The 18,144-nt window shown below is 39.5% G+C and overlaps 1 protein-coding gene across 1 annotated transcript in view; it reads right to left on the bottom strand.

Moving 5' to 3' along the window:
- The window catches only part of LOC120631343 (protein sprint), a 283,580-nt gene that overhangs the window by 241,640 nt on the left and 23,796 nt on the right, over nucleotides 1–18,144 (bottom strand). Inside the window, exon 2 of the mRNA XM_039900843.1 lies at nucleotides 12,895–12,971. Coding sequence (XP_039756777.1) covers nucleotides 12,895–12,963 — 69 coding nt within the window. The 5' untranslated portion in view covers nucleotides 12,964–12,971. The remainder of the gene's footprint in view (nucleotides 1–12,894; nucleotides 12,972–18,144) is intronic.

Genomic DNA, 18,144 nt, shown 5'->3' with positions numbered 1-18,144 from the left:
GATACACACAGAGTTCTGTATTCTGAGCAAGAAAATATTCACTACAGTAAATAAAGTTTAGTTTGAAAATAACACTTAAGTACACCAGAGTTAGCACCATTATAGCTCTGATATTGTTATGGAGTTTTCTCATACAATTCTACCCCAAACCCAGTTCACTCTGCAAATAATTATCCACTCTCTTAGAACTCACATTGTGCATAGAAGTTGAAAGAGTGCTTCAAAATTCGCATAAAGCTAACGAGGATCGTCTAATTGTTTGGAAGTGTCCCGTAATGTCGCTGCCGGGCGCTTGTCGCTCAACTTATTATATTCCTTTTCAGCGTTTAATGTTATGAGACGATATTTTATCTAGTCCTAGTATATGGAAAATTATGAGAACAAGCACTTTTAAGATTTGTTTCTTTCTATCAAACAAGACTGTACAAAACAACACTGATAATCATCACGCCGGGCAGACGGATTGGTTATCGAAGTGAATGGTAATTATAGTAGAAAAAGTATGGATTGTATAAGAAATGCTTTATTACAAATTGCCAAATTGTCTGGTGGAAGCGATACCGATTTTGCGTTCGAGGACGATACCACGCAGAAACCGGTTAAGGGTAAGGGTTTATAATAACCGCCACACCTCTAACAGGTTAGCCCGCTATCATCTTATGTCCTTAGTAACATTTTATTAATGACACACTTTTTGTGTACCTTTCCCGAATTCTCTACCAATTGGTAGCCAATTTCGAAACGGGATCAGTTTTGAAAATTCTTTGTTTGAAAGTCTCATCAATGTGTTTGTTGAACTTTTTCTAATGAAATGAAATCTTTTAAAGATACCTGAAATGTTTCTATTGTTGAATTTAGTGTCTTCGCTACAATTGCAAGGAAATTAAAAGACCGGGAATCGTTATTCGAGGTAAACAACAGTGGCCATCTCACGGACGAAAGCTATATAGCTGCTACATTTCAACAAGACCGGAGCTATGGTTAAGCTCTACGCATGTAGCAAGTAAATAAAAAAACAGATTCAATTATTCAGTTATATAAAAGAAAAACACTATAAATTGAATTGTTTCTGTTAAACAAGCATAGCCTGCAATATGTAAATGTCGACATTAAACTGCGCGTCCCTCGAGACTGGTTGAACACCCGCGCGTTTATGAATAATGCGTTTCGTTACAGCTCCTATAGAGTGTCACTTTTCTATATCAACCCATACTTCTATACAATAAATATAGTACTCCTAATCTTGTTAAGTGATCTGTTATAATATATTTTATCATATCTCACATTCGAAAACATGGCGTTCTTTATCTAAACTGTGGTGGAAAACACTTCATTATTTTACCGCGGGTGATAAAGTAATTCAAAAAGAGAACAGTCGAACAGCTTCTCATCATATATAACTATTTGTATGAACACGTTAATAAAAATGACCATGAATCCAGAGCCTAAAAAAATATGGCACGTTCCCAGCCAAAGAGGATACAAACACAAAGGATAGTGAAAATTCCAAAACAGATATATTAGATGTCTTTCTAATTATAGCAAAATAAAAAATATTTCATGAAGTGGTGCTATTAAGAAAAAGTGTAATCTTTTTGAGAAATATTTATCGCCGTAACCAAGCACATCATTGTTTTCCATCATAATCGATATGAAAAGTGATATTATGTTAAACGCATTCGCTACGCTCGTACGTAACACCTCAGGTCGAATGGGGTTCATTGGCTATCGTTTAACTATCTACTGTGCCCTATCGTTTAACTATCTACTGTTCCATCTTTTTTTTTCTGAGCTGTAAAACACACAATATAACAAATTTAAATTCATACCAATGTTAATCACTTAATCTAGTTATCTTGAGTAATAGTAAAGCTTGTTGTGACAGAGCTTGTTCGAGGAAGTACTTTGTTGTTGCAATGCTATATTTCGGTATGAAGGGCGCGGTTGCCTTTGTAATTACAGTTACATGAGACTTAACATCTACGTCTCATATTGATGGACACAGGGTGGCATGAAGCAGGACGTGCTACTTGCATGCCCTGTGAAGTTTTGCGAAGTTTATAGGCGATAGTATTCCACTTACTTATAAAACCTATAAAAACCCTCTCATCTATAAAAGACCTAGCCTAGGTACCGGTAGTGGACAATATTAGACTGAATATTACGAAAGTACAAAAGGTCCGTTTACCTCTGGTTGGAAAAATTAATGACTATCGTATTATCGCGTGGTGTCACTCGGGAAGTTACAAATGATACCCTTTACTTAATGTTATTGGAACACCAAAGTTATTACTGCCGTTTGTCGAAACCTGTCGTGGTAGCTACGCGAAATTGCTATCGACTTTTATTAATGCCATTAATATCGCACAAAATAAAGGTTTACACAGTTTTTATTATAAGACGGGGAAATTTCCTAAAACAGTTACATAGCTGACACCTACATTCTAGAAGGATCCTACATTTTAAAAATGACAAATTTGTAAGCTTTAAAGTTCCTGAGATTTCGTGATGAATCAGTCATATATTCATACAGACATACATAAATATAAACATATATTTTAATAAAGTAAAATATTAATACTTTAATACTTTGTTAAACTGGACGGCATTACACAAATTTTGTAAAGTTTTTTTTTTTACTTTACACTAAAGATATGTCCATGCTGAAACGGTAAATTATACGCAAAACATCATAATTACTGACACTTTTATAATATATATAATATTATAAGTATAATTTATTGAATGCAACTTCAATATTTTCGCGCATTTTTCAGAAAAAACGCTTTACAAGTTAGTTATAAGTTTTGCTCAAACTTAATTATTCCGCCGTCGCTTTACGCAAGAAAATGACTTACAACTCCAGACAGGTTCTGAGATGGGGAAGGCAGTTGTAATTACATTCTGTCGAAGCTCGATTTTGATCCAAGTTACTATAATAACGTTCATGCTTAACGTGAAGTTACAAACTATTCTTAAGTGTAGATAGATACAAGACAAACAATAATATGATAAGCGTAAACAACTGTTTTTCAGAGAATTTACTTTACATACAAAAAGTTTAATGAAACATTATCGTTTATAGACCCGCAATTTAATTGGTAATTGGTAATTACATAACGCGGAAATATACTTTTGCTTATATATATTAGGACCATATAATATGTGTGCCAGAAAAGTATGAAACATTTAAAACATTTTATTCTCTTTTGCCTATCAAATAAATATATAATAATATACTTCCTATTATAAACTCAATTAGCAAGCTAATTTTCTATTTTTTTACAGCGCATACAAAATTCATAAACTATTCAGAAAATTTCATCCACTACGTGAGGGTATTAAGTTCAATATGAAAGGGCGACTAAATCTAAATATTGATAATTGTTGTCGTTGTCGTTGTTTCTGTTGTTGTTGTTGTTGAACCCAATTAGGGCTCCAACAAGATAGCGCTTTACCAACAATACCCCCTATAATGCGACAGTTCTATGTCGAAGTTTATACTATTGCTGAAAACATAGCAGGTACATAGTAATATTAAACGCATATAACTTGTGCCCTTATTTCAAACAGTTTAGTTTACGTAATTGTGTCACTCCTATGAAAAATATTATCTATATATAGTTTATCCTACTTAGAACCAGATAGTATTATAAATGAAAAAGTTTTTATGTTTGTAGGTATTACTCCTTTACTCAACAATGACTCAACTTCTTACTTAACTTCATGGAAACTTTTAATTTGGAACCTAATTATGGAGCCTATATAATCTAGAAGGGTTTCATCAGCATCATTATTTCAACCAACGGACATAGATCTTTTGTAAGGAGTTTCAAATTCCACGTTCTATAAGGATAAACAAAACAAGGTTTTTGCACATCACATAGACAATGCACATGTGAAGAGCAATAGCTAATAATTTACCTCGCCGGCACGCTAGACGCCGTTCTGTGTTATTGCGGAAATTGAACTGTACCGCAAACTGTACGGTTTGCCTTTTGTTTGTAACCCAACTAGCAGGCGTCCGCTTATCAGTTCGGTATTTGTTTCTAGACTCGATACTAAACTGTAAAGGTTTGTTTGAGTACACACTACTACACATTCTATTAATGTAATAAATCCACAAAATATTTTTTGCAGATAAAGTAATAAAATAGATTTTAACAACTAAATAAGTAATAGAATTTTTTAAATTCAGTCGAGACCGACATCCAATATTTACGTACGTACTTAATGAAAGGTCAGTCTGATATGATTATAACAGTCAGCAGATCTACATTAAATTAAAAAAAAATCGTTACGGTCACCATGGTGATGCTTTTTACTTGTTGGGTAATATGGAGACTGCCATAAGACCAACTAGATAATCAACTGATTTAAAAAAAATACCTCGAGTACCTACCACTGATAAAATTATCATTGGTAACTTTCCTATTCGGAACTTGCTATAATTGGTTAAAAACTAAATAAATGAATAATTAGACTATAAGTTATAAGTTTAATTCCTAACAGAGCAATTTCCTAAAAGGTCTTTAAAATACCCACTAATTAAAATCTTGCCCCTTGGTCTGTTTACACAGAAAATTGGTCCCGTCACTAATGGACAATTTTCGTGATTGTAAGTCAAAGTTTTAATGATCGTTTCGGAACTTCTTCGAAACGCTTTTAAACTTTGATGTGATTGGATTTATGAGTATCTTCAAAGGTCGTTGCAAAACTCTGCTCAAAAGCGTCTAATTTATGCTTCAAGATCGAAAAATGTGCAAAAAGATTTTATTATGTTCAAAGCTAAGCTTATTATTTCAACCATCATAAAAATGTGCAGTCTTAATATTATATGGACTTAAGCTTAAATTTTTATAATGATCAAAATTGTGATAAATAAATATACTACGACAATACACATATCGCCATCTAGCCCCAAAGTAAGCGTAGCTTGTGTGATGGGTACTAAGACGACTGATGAATTATTTATGAAAAATATACATAAATACTTATAATATGCAGATAAACACCCAGACACTGAAAAGCATTCATGCTCATTACACAAACATTTTCCAGTTGTGGGAATCGAACCCACGACCTTGGATTCAAAAGCAGGGTCGCTACCCACTGCGCCAATCGGCCGTCATTATTATTATAACTCATTAGCTTCAAGGCGTAAATTTTTTGAAACATTTTTGTTGCGGCGCGTCGGCGTTTTATGCCCAACCAACGCCAAGGGAACGTGTCCCACTGGGTGACGAGGCGCGAAATAAGACAGGTATAAGAACCCTGCCTTATGTTCTGAGACAGAGTTGGAGCTCTGTCTCGTGCGCTGGTCGGCGCCCGTCTGCTACGCACTCCGGTCGTGAGTTCCACCGTGTTTCAGGTAGTCCTAGCCCGTGGTGGGGGTAGCGACACCGTTCTTGAGGTTTCAGGATGTTCTTCACAATAAAAGACGAGATGTTTCTAGTTTCAATGCTCCGGGTCGACTGACTGGCGTTCGCTTTTTCGGAAGGACACTTGCCGATAACCACCTAAGGGGTTGCTACGGCGTCACCGGGGGAGTGGGGCGAGCGCGAAAGCTCGCCATGAGAAGAGCCCCAGGGCTCGACGACATCGGGGGGAGTATGGGAGACGTCGACCCGAGGGTGCCTCCTGCGAGGACTCGGACCTCGGCTCGGTTCGACGTTAATCTGACTGTTGGTGGACTTTTGGACTAATCATTGTTTAGTCCGAACGCCCCCGTGACCGTGGTAAGGATCCACGTCCGGATGACGTCAGAAATCGGGGCCCTCGTCTTCGCCGGCGAAGACGCTGTGAATGTTGCGTGTGTGTGTGTTGTTGGGACACGTTGTCGGTAGTTATTTTGTCGTCAGGGTCGTCAAGGACATGCTTCGGACGTCGCCGCTTTGGTTCGACGTCGGGGACGGGGGTATAAGTGGACGCCTCGACCACTAGGGGGTTGGGGTGTCGGACTGCATTTTCAAAGTAGGTCTTTGATAATGTTTTCATGTACTGGGCTATGGTGGGAAGATCGAGGTCTCGGTGGAGATCTACGTTGCGCATGTACCACGGACTGTCCGTGGTCATACGCATAAATTTGTTCTGCAGGACTTGAAAGCTCCTGTAGGAGCTGTGAGGGCGATGGGCGAATACGACGCTGGCGTATGTCATAATGGGACGTATGCACGTTTTATACAAGGTTACCTTGTGACGGAGGGATAATTTGCTTTTGCGGCAAATCATCGGATAGAGACGACCCATCACATACGCAGCCTTGTTGCGGGCCTTGCGAATGTGTGCGGTGAAGCTCATTCTATGATCGAACGTTACTCCCAGGTATTTGGCCTTGTCTTGCCAGGGTATGGGACGCCCGTAGAGGGTGACCTCTGCGGGGTTTACCGTGAAGCGGCCTCTCGGTTTGCCCGTGAAGAGCACCGCTGCGCTCTTCTCGGGGTTAACCTCGATCCTCCAGAGGCGGAACCACTTGCCCAGCAGGTGGAGCGCCTTTTGGAGTCGACTTGCAATGTTGCTCTTTTTGGGATCGGTCGCAAAGAGAGCGGTATCGTCGGCGAATTGGGCCAGTTTGACCGTCGCCGGTAGGTCGCGGGGAATGTCGCTCGTGAAGAGCGCGTATAGAAGTGGGGAGAGCGCGGAGCCCTGAGGGACTCCCGCTCGTATGGGTCTAGGGGAAGAGAGCGTACCGTCTAGACGATAGCGAAATGTGCGATCGGTGAGATACGCTCGCAGCAAACGAACGAGACTAGCTGGCACGCCCAGATGGTGCAGCTTGTACAACAAGCCGGCGTGCCAGACCCTGTCGAAGGCCTTGGCAATGTCTAAGAACACGGCCCCAGTGGGGGCCATGTGTCTGTATCGATTGAATCCTGCCAGTATGTGCTCCGTGAGGCGGTGCGCTTGGTGGACGCAAGAGTGCTTGGCTCGAAAGCCGAATTGCTCGTCGTTAAGGAGGTTTTTCTCCTCTACGACTGCCTTCAGTCTGTGTAATATTACCCTCTCATACACCTTTGCTAAGGTGTTGAGGAGGCTTATAGGGCGATAACTGGAGGGAAGGTCGCGGGGTTTGCCCGACTTGTGGATACCTATGACTGTTGCTTCCTTCCACTGGTTGGGGAAGTAGCAGTTTGCCAAGAATACATTAAAAATTACCACAAGTAGGTTGATAATTTGTCCTGGGAGTAACTTTAGGGTTTTATTGGTAATGCCGTCGGGGCCTGGGGCTTTCTTAGAGTGGAAACCCTTGATAATAGTATGAACTTCATCGCAGGTCGTCGGGGCGAGAGGTTCACCATCGGGAGGGGTCGAGAGGATTGTTGCGAGTTCGCTTTCGACTCGCAAGACGTGGGGCCTATCAATGGATACGGTGCTCGGAGAGCATTGGGATTCGAGGCAGTCAGCCATGCATTCAGCCTTATCGATATCTTCAAAGGCGGGCGGAAGGTCGGGGCGTGCTAACGGTGGGAGGGCGGGAGCGCGGGTCATTTTGAGAGCCTTCGCCAGTTTGTAGAACGCACTACGCGATGGCGAGAGCTCCCCCAAGAACCTGTCCCATTGTCCGTGTCGGAGTGCGGTAATGATAGACACTACCTTCCTCTGGGCTCTCCAGAGTTCTAACCGATTCTGTCGTGTCGGATATTTGTCATGCTCCCTATGGGCCCTATTCTTGTTTGTGATTAGCTCTCGCGCGTCCTCCGTGAGTACCATGCGGTAAAATCCGCACGGCATCTCGCGGGAGCATTCGCTCGTAGCGTCACAAACGTGGTTGGTCAGGTGCAGTGAGGCTGCCTGGGCTTGCTCTAATGTCTCTACGACGTCAGGAATTTTAGAGAGGTGCACAGAGTCCTTCGCTTCGAGTAGCCCGGAGAGCTTCTTGAAGTCGATGACTTTACGGGTCGGGAGGATCGCGGGGCCTACGGGGCCTAGCTGTAGTTTGACAGGTCTGTGATCCGAATATAGCTCGGATAGCACTTCCACAGAGTTCACCTGAAGGGTGATATTCTTGAGGAGCGCTATGTCGAGTATGTCCGGTCGGTCGATCGAACTATCCGACATCGGGAAGCGAGTCGGCGAGTCTGGGGCAACTACGATAAAGTTGAGGTCGGGTCGTCTGACAAGTATGTTAAGTTGTCGTCCGTGCGCGTTAGTGGAGCGGGACCAGTCGGTGTGCTTAGCGTTGAAGTCGCCAGCCAAAATGACAGAGTCACCTAAGGAGAGGAGAGCGAGTAAGTCACTCTCTAAAAAGGTTTTGTTCGGTGAGAGATAAACGGATGCTAGTATGATCGACGGATGGCCGGTCATACCCACCTGACATACGGAGGCTTCCATGTTGGTAAGCTGTGGAGGATCGAGAGGAGTGCAGTGAAGAGCCCTTCTGTAATAGATCGCGGTACCACCCAACCGGTTGGTGGTCCGATCATTTCTAATTAAGTTATAATTTCCAACTTTGGGATCGCTTCTACTAGGTTTTAAGAAGGTCTCTTGCACTAGGAAGATATCGATTTGTTGTGCACATATAAATTCACGGATTTGATGCATTTGATCGATAATGCCGTTTGCATTAAAGAAGCTGACTGCCAGGGAGTGTGGTTTTACCCTACCTTTATATGTACTACCCATTAACGGATTGCTTTTTGGATAGTCCCGATGGTTGTTAGGAGGCTAGAGTGCTCACGCATAGCCTGGTTGAGGGAGACCTTTGCCTTTGCAAAGAATACTTTTACCTCGTTCATGTCAACCGCAGACACGAGGTACTGGATGAAGTCCAGGGGGTCCATATCCGGAGATAGGTGCATGGGCGAGGGCGCTGAGGCCGGGTGGGCCGCTGCCGGTGCGGTGGCCTGAGGGGCTACCGGCACCGGTGCGGGGGCGGGGGCGGAGGCGCTAGGCGCTCCGTTAAGGGGCTTGGCCCATGCGCTGGTAGCGGGTACCGGCGCTGGGACGAAGCGTTGGGCGGGCTGTGCTGCGGGTCTCCGAGCCGGCGGCGGACCCCTGCGCCGTGTAAACTGCGGCGCCTTTGGGCATCCGCGATAATTCGCGGGGTGCCCTTGGGTGTAGCAGAGTACACAGCTCGGTGGTTCGTCGACGGTCGGGTCCCGTCGGGAGCAATCGGCGGTGCCGTGGTCGCCCAGGCACTTGACGCACCTAGGGCGGGCGAAACAATTCCTTGCGGAATGGCCGTACAGTTGGCATCGGTGGCACTGGCCGACCTTGCCTCTGTTATGGGGTGACTGGCGTTCGGCCAGAGTGGTCTATTTATATTAAATTCTAGGTCGAGAACTCTCGGTGAGCTATCTAGCGTGAAAGTTTTCGACCGCCAATGGAGACTCTTTATTTAATAATATTTATATAATCTAACCGTATTACTAAATAATTGTCTAGTTAACATCTACATAAAATCTATTCCACCTAATATCTAAAATGTTAACTGCTTAGAATAATTATTCAACTACTTATATTAATTATTCTACTCTAAGGTAAAAGCTAGTCGCCGACAATTTTACTGTGGCTTTATTCATACTCAGTCATTGTTATGAGTTTATGCTAACAATAAATTATCAGGCGCTTGTAATAATGCCATACTTCGAGCCTACGAACAAGTTCCCAAGTGTCGGTCAACTTATGCTTGAGACTTAACTTGAGAACCTGTTTTAAGCTCGATGATGAGGTTATCAACTCGAACCTTAAAGTCCAGGTGAGCTTATCAAGTTTTTGTATAGAGAGTCTAGAGAACTTTTAACGAGTGCGTGCGTCCACACTTCTGCACTCTTTCTCACGTTTATCGTTTATTTGAGAATCACAACCCAAAAATCATTTCGATAGAACAAAAAAAGAAATAATGAATCATTTACTATGGTTGTTGAGGAAATAACGGCGTAAGGTCTTCCTTTGATCTAAAATATGTAGACGCAGACTGATTATTTCGTGCTTTCAGGAATTTTTTTACGTTCTTCCATTTGCTTCAACATTTTGCACCTGACAAAACATTTTTTTTCTCATTTGAAGCTAAATGTACCTACCAAAATAATTTCAACATTTTCGATACACAGCTTTACGTAGAAATATAGTGTGACAGATGGTCAAGCACCACGCAAGCTATCCTTTATATAATTTTTTCCAATATGCAGTATGAAACCTAAGAAATTAACGTTTTGCCAAACTGAAATCCCCAGCTTGAAACAAACCGTCGAAAACGCTGCAAAACATGCTTTAAAACTAAAGCTGACCACATACGAGTAGGATGGACTCGTTAACAAGGCAGGAAATTAAAATGTCAAAAGCATACTCGGCATTCAACCCCTTTATTGAGCCGTTGAAGAGAGAACTGCTATTATTTTTATATAACGAGATATATGAGCAATCGCTGCAGCAATGTCCATTTCATATGAATCCACTTTATTTGAATGGCATTGTTGTTATTTGTAAGCTATCCGTTGACCACGACTTTATTTTGATATCGAATTTATCGGATAGTGTCCAATAAACCTTGGTCAAATTCACCAAAGATTCTGGTTCGGTTCAGATTAGTAATGCATTTTTTTTTTAACAACACTCCTCTCTGCGGGGTTTTTAAAAATATACAATTTTTTTCCCTGTGTAAATCCTTTGGTACTTTCGGTTTTGGTTAGGTTTCGTTATTTTAAACCAAAAACCCAAATTTCAAGTAAGCAACCGTAATTTTTAACCAAACATTCCTTCTGCGGACTTCAATTTATGGATTACATACGAACCGATATCGCCTATTCAACGGCTTTGGAATTGCTGTCCAAAAGAAAGCTCGTCATTTTCAAGCTAAATCGATAAAAAAAATATTAAGGTTGAAGATAAAAATAGTAAAATATATGTCTCAGCCATTTTTAAAACTCAATCCTCAAAAAAGTTAATTTGGGATTGAATTTGATAGAATGCGCCAATCACTAAGCAAGTACAGATAATAAAGTGGAAGGTATTTTGTATAGGAACGTAATGCACAGGTACCTACGTGTAAATAAAGGCACTAGATTCAAGTTACTGTTTTCTAATTCCAATCCCTATACCTAGCATGTAACATACTTATTCCAAACGAGTCATACTTAAAAACAGGACTACTTTTACAGCCATTATTGCTCCATTTAAACAACTAAGTGTAGATAGACCCAAAACTAAAGCCGGCATTATGACCTGTTATCACGCAACATCCAAATAATTTATTTGTCAGATGCTAAAGTGATTTTGTTCACGTTCGAGCGCGCAGGTTACATGTTCAAGTAAAGATAACATTCAGTAGTTTAGTAAAATTAAATTCAAAATTTCTTTATTCATGTAGGCCTATCACAGGCACTTATGAAGCGTTCATACATATATGTCTACATAATTGTAAGGGGATGGTGATAACTTCGTTCGCCAAAATCAAACCTAAAGCTACGAGGGTTCAAAACGCGCCCTGGTCTAAGAAGAGCCCACAACAAACTTAGCCGGGTTATTTTTTTTTTTGTTATCATCATCTCCCAGTACATTTATATTAAGCTATGAAGCTAGAGCAATTCACACCCAAGCTTTTTTATCGTTTAAGTAATCCTTAATATTATAATAGGATTTTTCTGTAAGCTTACGTTTTATACAAACTTTACATAAAACGAACAAAACTGCTTTCTTGAGTCTAAGGCCGTGGATTCGAAGGTTCGATTCCCACAACTGGATAATGTTTGTGTGATGAACAGTGTCTGGGTTTTTCAGTGTCTGGGTGTTTATATGTATGTTATAAGTATTTATGTATATTATTCATAAAAATATTCATCAGTCACCTTAGTACCCATAACACAAGCTACGCTTACTTTGGGGCTAGATGGCGATGTGTGTATTGTCGTAGTATATTTATTTATTTAATAACAGTAATAGCAGAGCTTTTTGTAGCAGATCTCGTCCGTGGAATTACTACCGCCATGCTTATTTATGCCGCGATATTTATGTTTTCCGCTCTAACGTGTGTGGTTGCCGTTGTCATCACTGGCACGTGAGGTTTAACCCCAATGCCTCAGGTTGATGGACACAGGGTGCAGTGGCGTGCACAGGGGTTTTGACCAGGGTATGCATTAAGCAGGTACATGGCATAAAATGGAAAAATCCCCCTCCAATACGGGTTATATAAAATAATTTGGGTATGCAGTGCTTTTGTGCATGTATGAAGTGCACGCCGCTGACAGGGTGGCACTTTGTTACCCTGCGAAATTTTGCTTTTTTCATAGACGATGGTTCTCTTACCGTCATGTATCCGTCAATTATTACTACAATAAATGTGTTACGTTTTATAACTGGAGTTAGGTCTAAAGAGTTTTATTAATCTCAAAATGACTACCAAACGGAGCGAAGGTGTAGCGTCTGGAACCTGAGTGTAGCGAGGGGTTTAGTGGCTATAAAGAAGAACAGAGCATTATCCCTACGTTGATTACTAAACTTTTTCCACCTCTTGAGTGATCTAGGGTGTTGCTTATTACAAATCTCAATAAACAGGTATAATGGGGTAATGTATTTTGATACAACACCATATCCCAGCTAAGCCTTAAGCATGTTGTAACGTAGTTTACATAATAACTAGGTTTGTAACAGAGCAATATAGAGAGAGGTATAAAAACTATTGTAGAAGAAGCTACTCGTATATGATAATGTAACGAATAGATGGAGGGTGAGGGCCTTTTGCTTTTGTATAGTAACAACAACAAAGATATGAACGGAAAATGATCACATTAGTGAAAGTATTTTAAGTGTTAGGACTCGACTTCTAAAACGAAGTCTAAATACTACATTAATAATAACCTCCTGCTTTCCAATGTGGGGTGGGTGGTCGTGTGTGGTGTGTGTGTAACAGTGTGTTGTATGAAAATGGTTTTATTACGTATAATGTTTATCACCTACCTTCATGTAGGAGCCGCCTTGTTTCTCCTCACAGTGTCTCCTGATATATCGTTGGCAAATGTTCGACATTTTGCACTCTGTAACAAATAGTTTTAATATAGTAAATTGGTATCTCACTTTTGATCTTTTAGGTAGGTACTAGAGCTTTTTGTGACAGATATCGTCTGAAGTATTCTCGCCATGCTTATTTCTGAAGAGTTCCGTTTTGAAAGGCGTGGTGTAATTAAAGGCCCATGAGGCTTAACACCTATTTGATGGGCCTTGCATGCCCTGTGCAGTGTTGCTCTGTTTATAAGCGAAGGGTTTCCAGTTTCCACTTACCATCTATATAAAAAAAAAATATCTTATGCAATCAAATATGCCTTAACGTGACGTTTGAAATTTCATCTATCTATAAGAGAAAGTGTGTGGGTATGTTCCGTATAGGCTCCGAAACGGCTGGACCGATTTCAATGAAACTTTCAGAGAATCTCCGGATTGACCTGGCGAGTAATCCAGTAAAGTTTGGTGACGATCGGAGCAATCCTATTTTTGAACTGTCAAACTGTCAAATACAGCTTTTATTTACTATGATGATATTCTATTGTTGGATGTACATGGGTGTAGATAATGATCTTCACCCACTCGAGAAGAGAATAGAAGAGACTGAATACGGAGAGAAATAAATGATTTAATATATTATGAGACTTAAATTAAAAATTTTAATGATGTAAGTTTATTGTTTAAATAAAATAAAGCAAAATGTAGCCCGGCGAAGCGGGCTGGGTATGCTAGTCTTCAATAAAATTAATCTCTTTCAAAAAAATTATGGAAACGCCGCGCGCCCCATAAGAATAGTTTTTTAAGTTTTCTAATTCCATTGAATTAGATAAATATGGAATTAAGTGCTTATTAAATGGTTTAAGTTTCATACATTTGAATTACTAAAAACAAGAATAGAATTCCTATTAATCAGTACTTGCATCTCACTTCTTGGCGACAACAAATGAATTCCAAGCGATGCAGTGCAAGATTGTACAAACATTTGTACAGACCGGATTGTATTTAAAAACCTATGTGTGTTCTTCGAAAGCGAACAACTAGATGCGACTTTTAGAAGATATTAAGTAAAAGGTCTTCAATAGAATCTCAACATGGACAAACATTTATCGATTTTTTTCTGTCAATAAAGTTCTCAATCGAATTAACGTGATCAATGACAGGACGAAGATGTCTTATGTTCCTTCCGCTTCAACCAGTAAACGTTAAGAGCACTGCAATTGAAATTATCTACCAATATGTACACACGATCCAATTTCGAGAAAAAGGCCACCAAAACCACCAAACCAATTTCGGCTTTGGGAAACTTCGTGACATCTTCTCGCGTCCAAAATACTTCAGTGCTTAAAGACCAAAGACTTCGATATTTTCCTGTTTTGACTGTTATGACTTATAGCTCGGAAACGTGGTCGCTATCTATATGTGGCTCAGAGTCACATGAAGGAGAGAACTATGCTCTTTGTATTTCACGTGATCACATCAGGAATGAGAAGATCTGCTGAATATTCAGAGCTAGACATAGCTCAATGAGTCTCGAAGCCAGTGTGGCAATGACTGGAGGGACTTTGGGGTCCCAAGGAGCTAGAATGGCGACCTCGCACCGGTAATTACAGCTTTGGTAGACCCCGGATTAGGTGGGCAGACGAAAACAAACGAGTCTCATGGAGCCACTGAACGCAAGCGGTACAAAACTGTACAATTTATAACTCAATCAATGTTCGTCATTGGACATAATGACGGATATAGCATACATGCCATAGCCTTTCGGAGCACTTGAGCTTTTTACGCCCAGGTTATATTCACTAACCTGTCACAACACTTGTTTAAAGTCCGTCACTACTAAACAATTTTTTAACACGAATATTATTTAATACCATACCAGGCGTATCCAGTAAGTAGGTACAATCTATATCGACGCAGTAAAAAGTGGTCCGGCGTCGACAAATTTAATTCTCGCGCATCCGGAATGTGTAATCGAAGAACCACGAATATAAACCTGTGTATAAACAATCCCTATAAATACGTGTACTATGTACAACAATTTTGGATACAAATTAAATATTGGATAGAAGCATGATCTTAACAATTATTCATTGTAAAGTCAACATCTCCTGAGGATGCTCCGGTTTCTAGAAACCTCCGTAGAGGGTACATTTCCGATGATCTGTTTGGTGTGGAGTATACGGATTGAAGAAATTATAAATTACAACATACAGATTCTCCTGCTGTTCGCGGAGTATAGCAAATTAAGCTTAATTTGCATAATACAAATTAAATAAATAATATACTACGACAATACACTTATGGCCATCTAGTCCTTAAGTACGCGTTATAGCTTGTGTTATAAATATATATTTTATATATATTTTATACCTAAATATTTATATTATACAGATTAACATCCAGACACTAAAAAACATTTATTTTCATCAAACAAACATTTTCCACCATTGGGAATCGAACTCACAGCCTTGGAATCAGAAAGCAGGGTCGCTGCCCACTACTGTCAAAATATTCCTAACATAACACTAATAACAAACAATATTTAAAATTAACATCATAACGAGCTATTTATAGGGTTCCTCATCTTAAAAGGAAAAAGTAAATATTATTTGTTCGCTGTGTTGTCCATCTATCTATAGGTCTGTAAGGAATGCGGGGAAGTAACTAGGTACCGGTATTCAAGTCAGCAATCCAACAAAGCTTCAAGAGCTATGTTAAAATCAATTTTATGATCCAACGCAGGGGAGGGAATTCGCAATGAAAACCAATATGGTATTGGCTGTTGACATAAATATAAGAAGTTGGTAACAAGCAGTGTCTTTTAGTACAAGTAAAAGCAAAAAAAAACAAAACCGTATTTTATAATGACATCACAAGAATAATTGCATTAATCATATTAAAAAATATTATACAAGTCCTTTCAAGTATTATAAGCATTTATTAAATGACCAGTAGATGAATAGACCAGTATGAATTTAATAAATTTCATTAGCTAGGTACTAACAAAACTGAAAGAGATGATTGTACAAACAAATAGGTACAGTAAAAAATAACAAAAAACATTTTTTAACTCTTGCGAATATGTGTGCATGGTAATAATTTGTGATTTAAATCTGACACAACACATAGGCACATCTGTCCATGTCTCATTTACATGAATCCTCGATTGGATTGAATAAAGCAATTTGTTTATTCCAAAAATGAAACATTGCCCTTAAAACTTGACGCCTCCCCCACGTTTTAACTAAATTGCTCGAGCTCCACTCTTTAAGCCTCCTAGTTAGAAGTAGGCAATTTCCTGGCTACCAAAAATAAGTGTCGCTTTACTAAAAGGGCTTCCCACATTTAACGCCATCCGTGCGTGAGTTATGCTGCCCTAATACAAAGGCAATTTACATAAGGCCTAATTTGAACGATCTCACTACGGTAAATAACTTTTTTTTAGAAGTCTCGTTCACACCTTACAAGTAAAAACAAGCTATTTTTATAACTATCCATAATATGAGAATCTGTTTGGGAAACCTAAAGCTGAAGAGAAAAATCCTTTCTTAATATGTATTTGTCTTATTTTGTTGTTTAAACCCCAAGCAACCTATGTTTTTATATTTTTTTTCTTCTCTTCCTTTTCTTCTCGTTTAAGGCCCGTATTAGTAAACCCACATCGAGCTAAGAACAGGTCCTCAGGTCTTAAGCATAAATTGACCGACCTTTGAGAACCTGGTCTTAGCTAAGTAACACCCATCATTAAAAACACTACAAGATCCCCGCTTGAATACATTCCACCCCACATAAATGCAATGTCAAAAGAGGAATTTTTCTTATCTTTACGCCTTCGATTTCAATGTTATTCGGAATTATAAAGGCGTTTTTTATTCAAGAAAATTCAAAAGTTCCCTTATGATTATTACTCTATAACCGACTTCCACGTTGAATAATTTATATATCCTTATCATCGTTACCAACCAATCACCACTCCACTCCAAGGAACGGATCTCGTCTCAGAAAGGGAAGGGTTGCAGCCAAGTGCGGATTGGGAAACTTCACAGGCCTTTTACATAATGTAGAACTCTTAGTCAAGTAAATTTCCTCGCGATGTTTTCCTTCGCCTTTAAAACCAGGCATATTTTATAATGCATATAACTCAGAGAGAGTAGGTAAGAGGTGCGTGTCGGGATCGAACGGGAGTCCCCCGAAAAGGAAACTTTACCTTACTGTCGAGGGAACTCTTGGAATATTATAGGTAAAGCCATAGTTTTGAGTATTTTTGTGTGAAATGATGAAGACCTCGGATGGCCACCGGAAGAATAGTAAGTATAATAAGTATTACACGGGTTGCGCTTCCTTTATGGTATCAAGTAGGGAAGCAATTCATGGACGTTACAATAAAGGAGCTGATGGTGAAGTGCCGGGAGAACTCCTAAACAATTAACGCCCCGGCTACGGGAAATCGAATCTTTTGTTTGACTACACATAATAGTTGATATAATTATAATTATAACTTAGATATATTTGAAAACATACCAACTAAAAAAAGCTAATAAACATTGTAACGAAAAAAAAAACGACTCTCTAAAACCACTATAATGTAGAAAAGTATATATATACTTAGTAATTTTATATTTTACTTGGTACCGACTTAAAAACGTAGTAGAAAATATTTTTTTAGAAAGTCGGTGTTTTTGTCAATCAATGTTCTCGTATGTAAGTACCAACCAGTCTTTCTTTACTACTCCCAAAATTTTCCTTCTTTTTATTTCCCTTTGGACTCAATTCTGAAGTGCAAACAGTCTAAGAATAATTTTAAAATATCAACCGGCAGAACCAGTGAAAAACGCTACACTTAAGCCCCCTCAAATGAAAATTGTACCAAAACGAACATAATAGTATGTGTTCATAGATTACAAAGGTGTGCCGAACGTGCCGATTCCAATATAATAGAGAGAATGATCCCTTTCACTGTTTTGCAAATTAAACAACCTGTATTTTCAGGCTATTTAAAATGGCGCTTCACTACGTCAACTACGACGACAGTGGTTTTGACGACCTACCTGTCACAGTGGTTATATTAATGGATGGATGTTTTCCACCCACTAAGATGAACTCTGAGGCCGGTATAATATAACTTTGCTCCAATCAGTAATACCAAACTATGGTAACTTGATGTCTAGTTATAGACTAGTGTGTTATGTGAATATTAAGCTTAATTTG

The sequence above is a fragment of the Pararge aegeria genome, chromosome 18 (genome assembly GCF_905163445.1).
Source record: "Pararge aegeria chromosome 18, ilParAegt1.1, whole genome shotgun sequence".
Taxonomy (NCBI): domain Eukaryota; kingdom Metazoa; phylum Arthropoda; class Insecta; order Lepidoptera; family Nymphalidae; genus Pararge; species Pararge aegeria.
The sequence above is the reverse complement of the archived record's forward strand: the minus strand, read 5'-3'. Positions and strand labels throughout refer to the sequence as shown.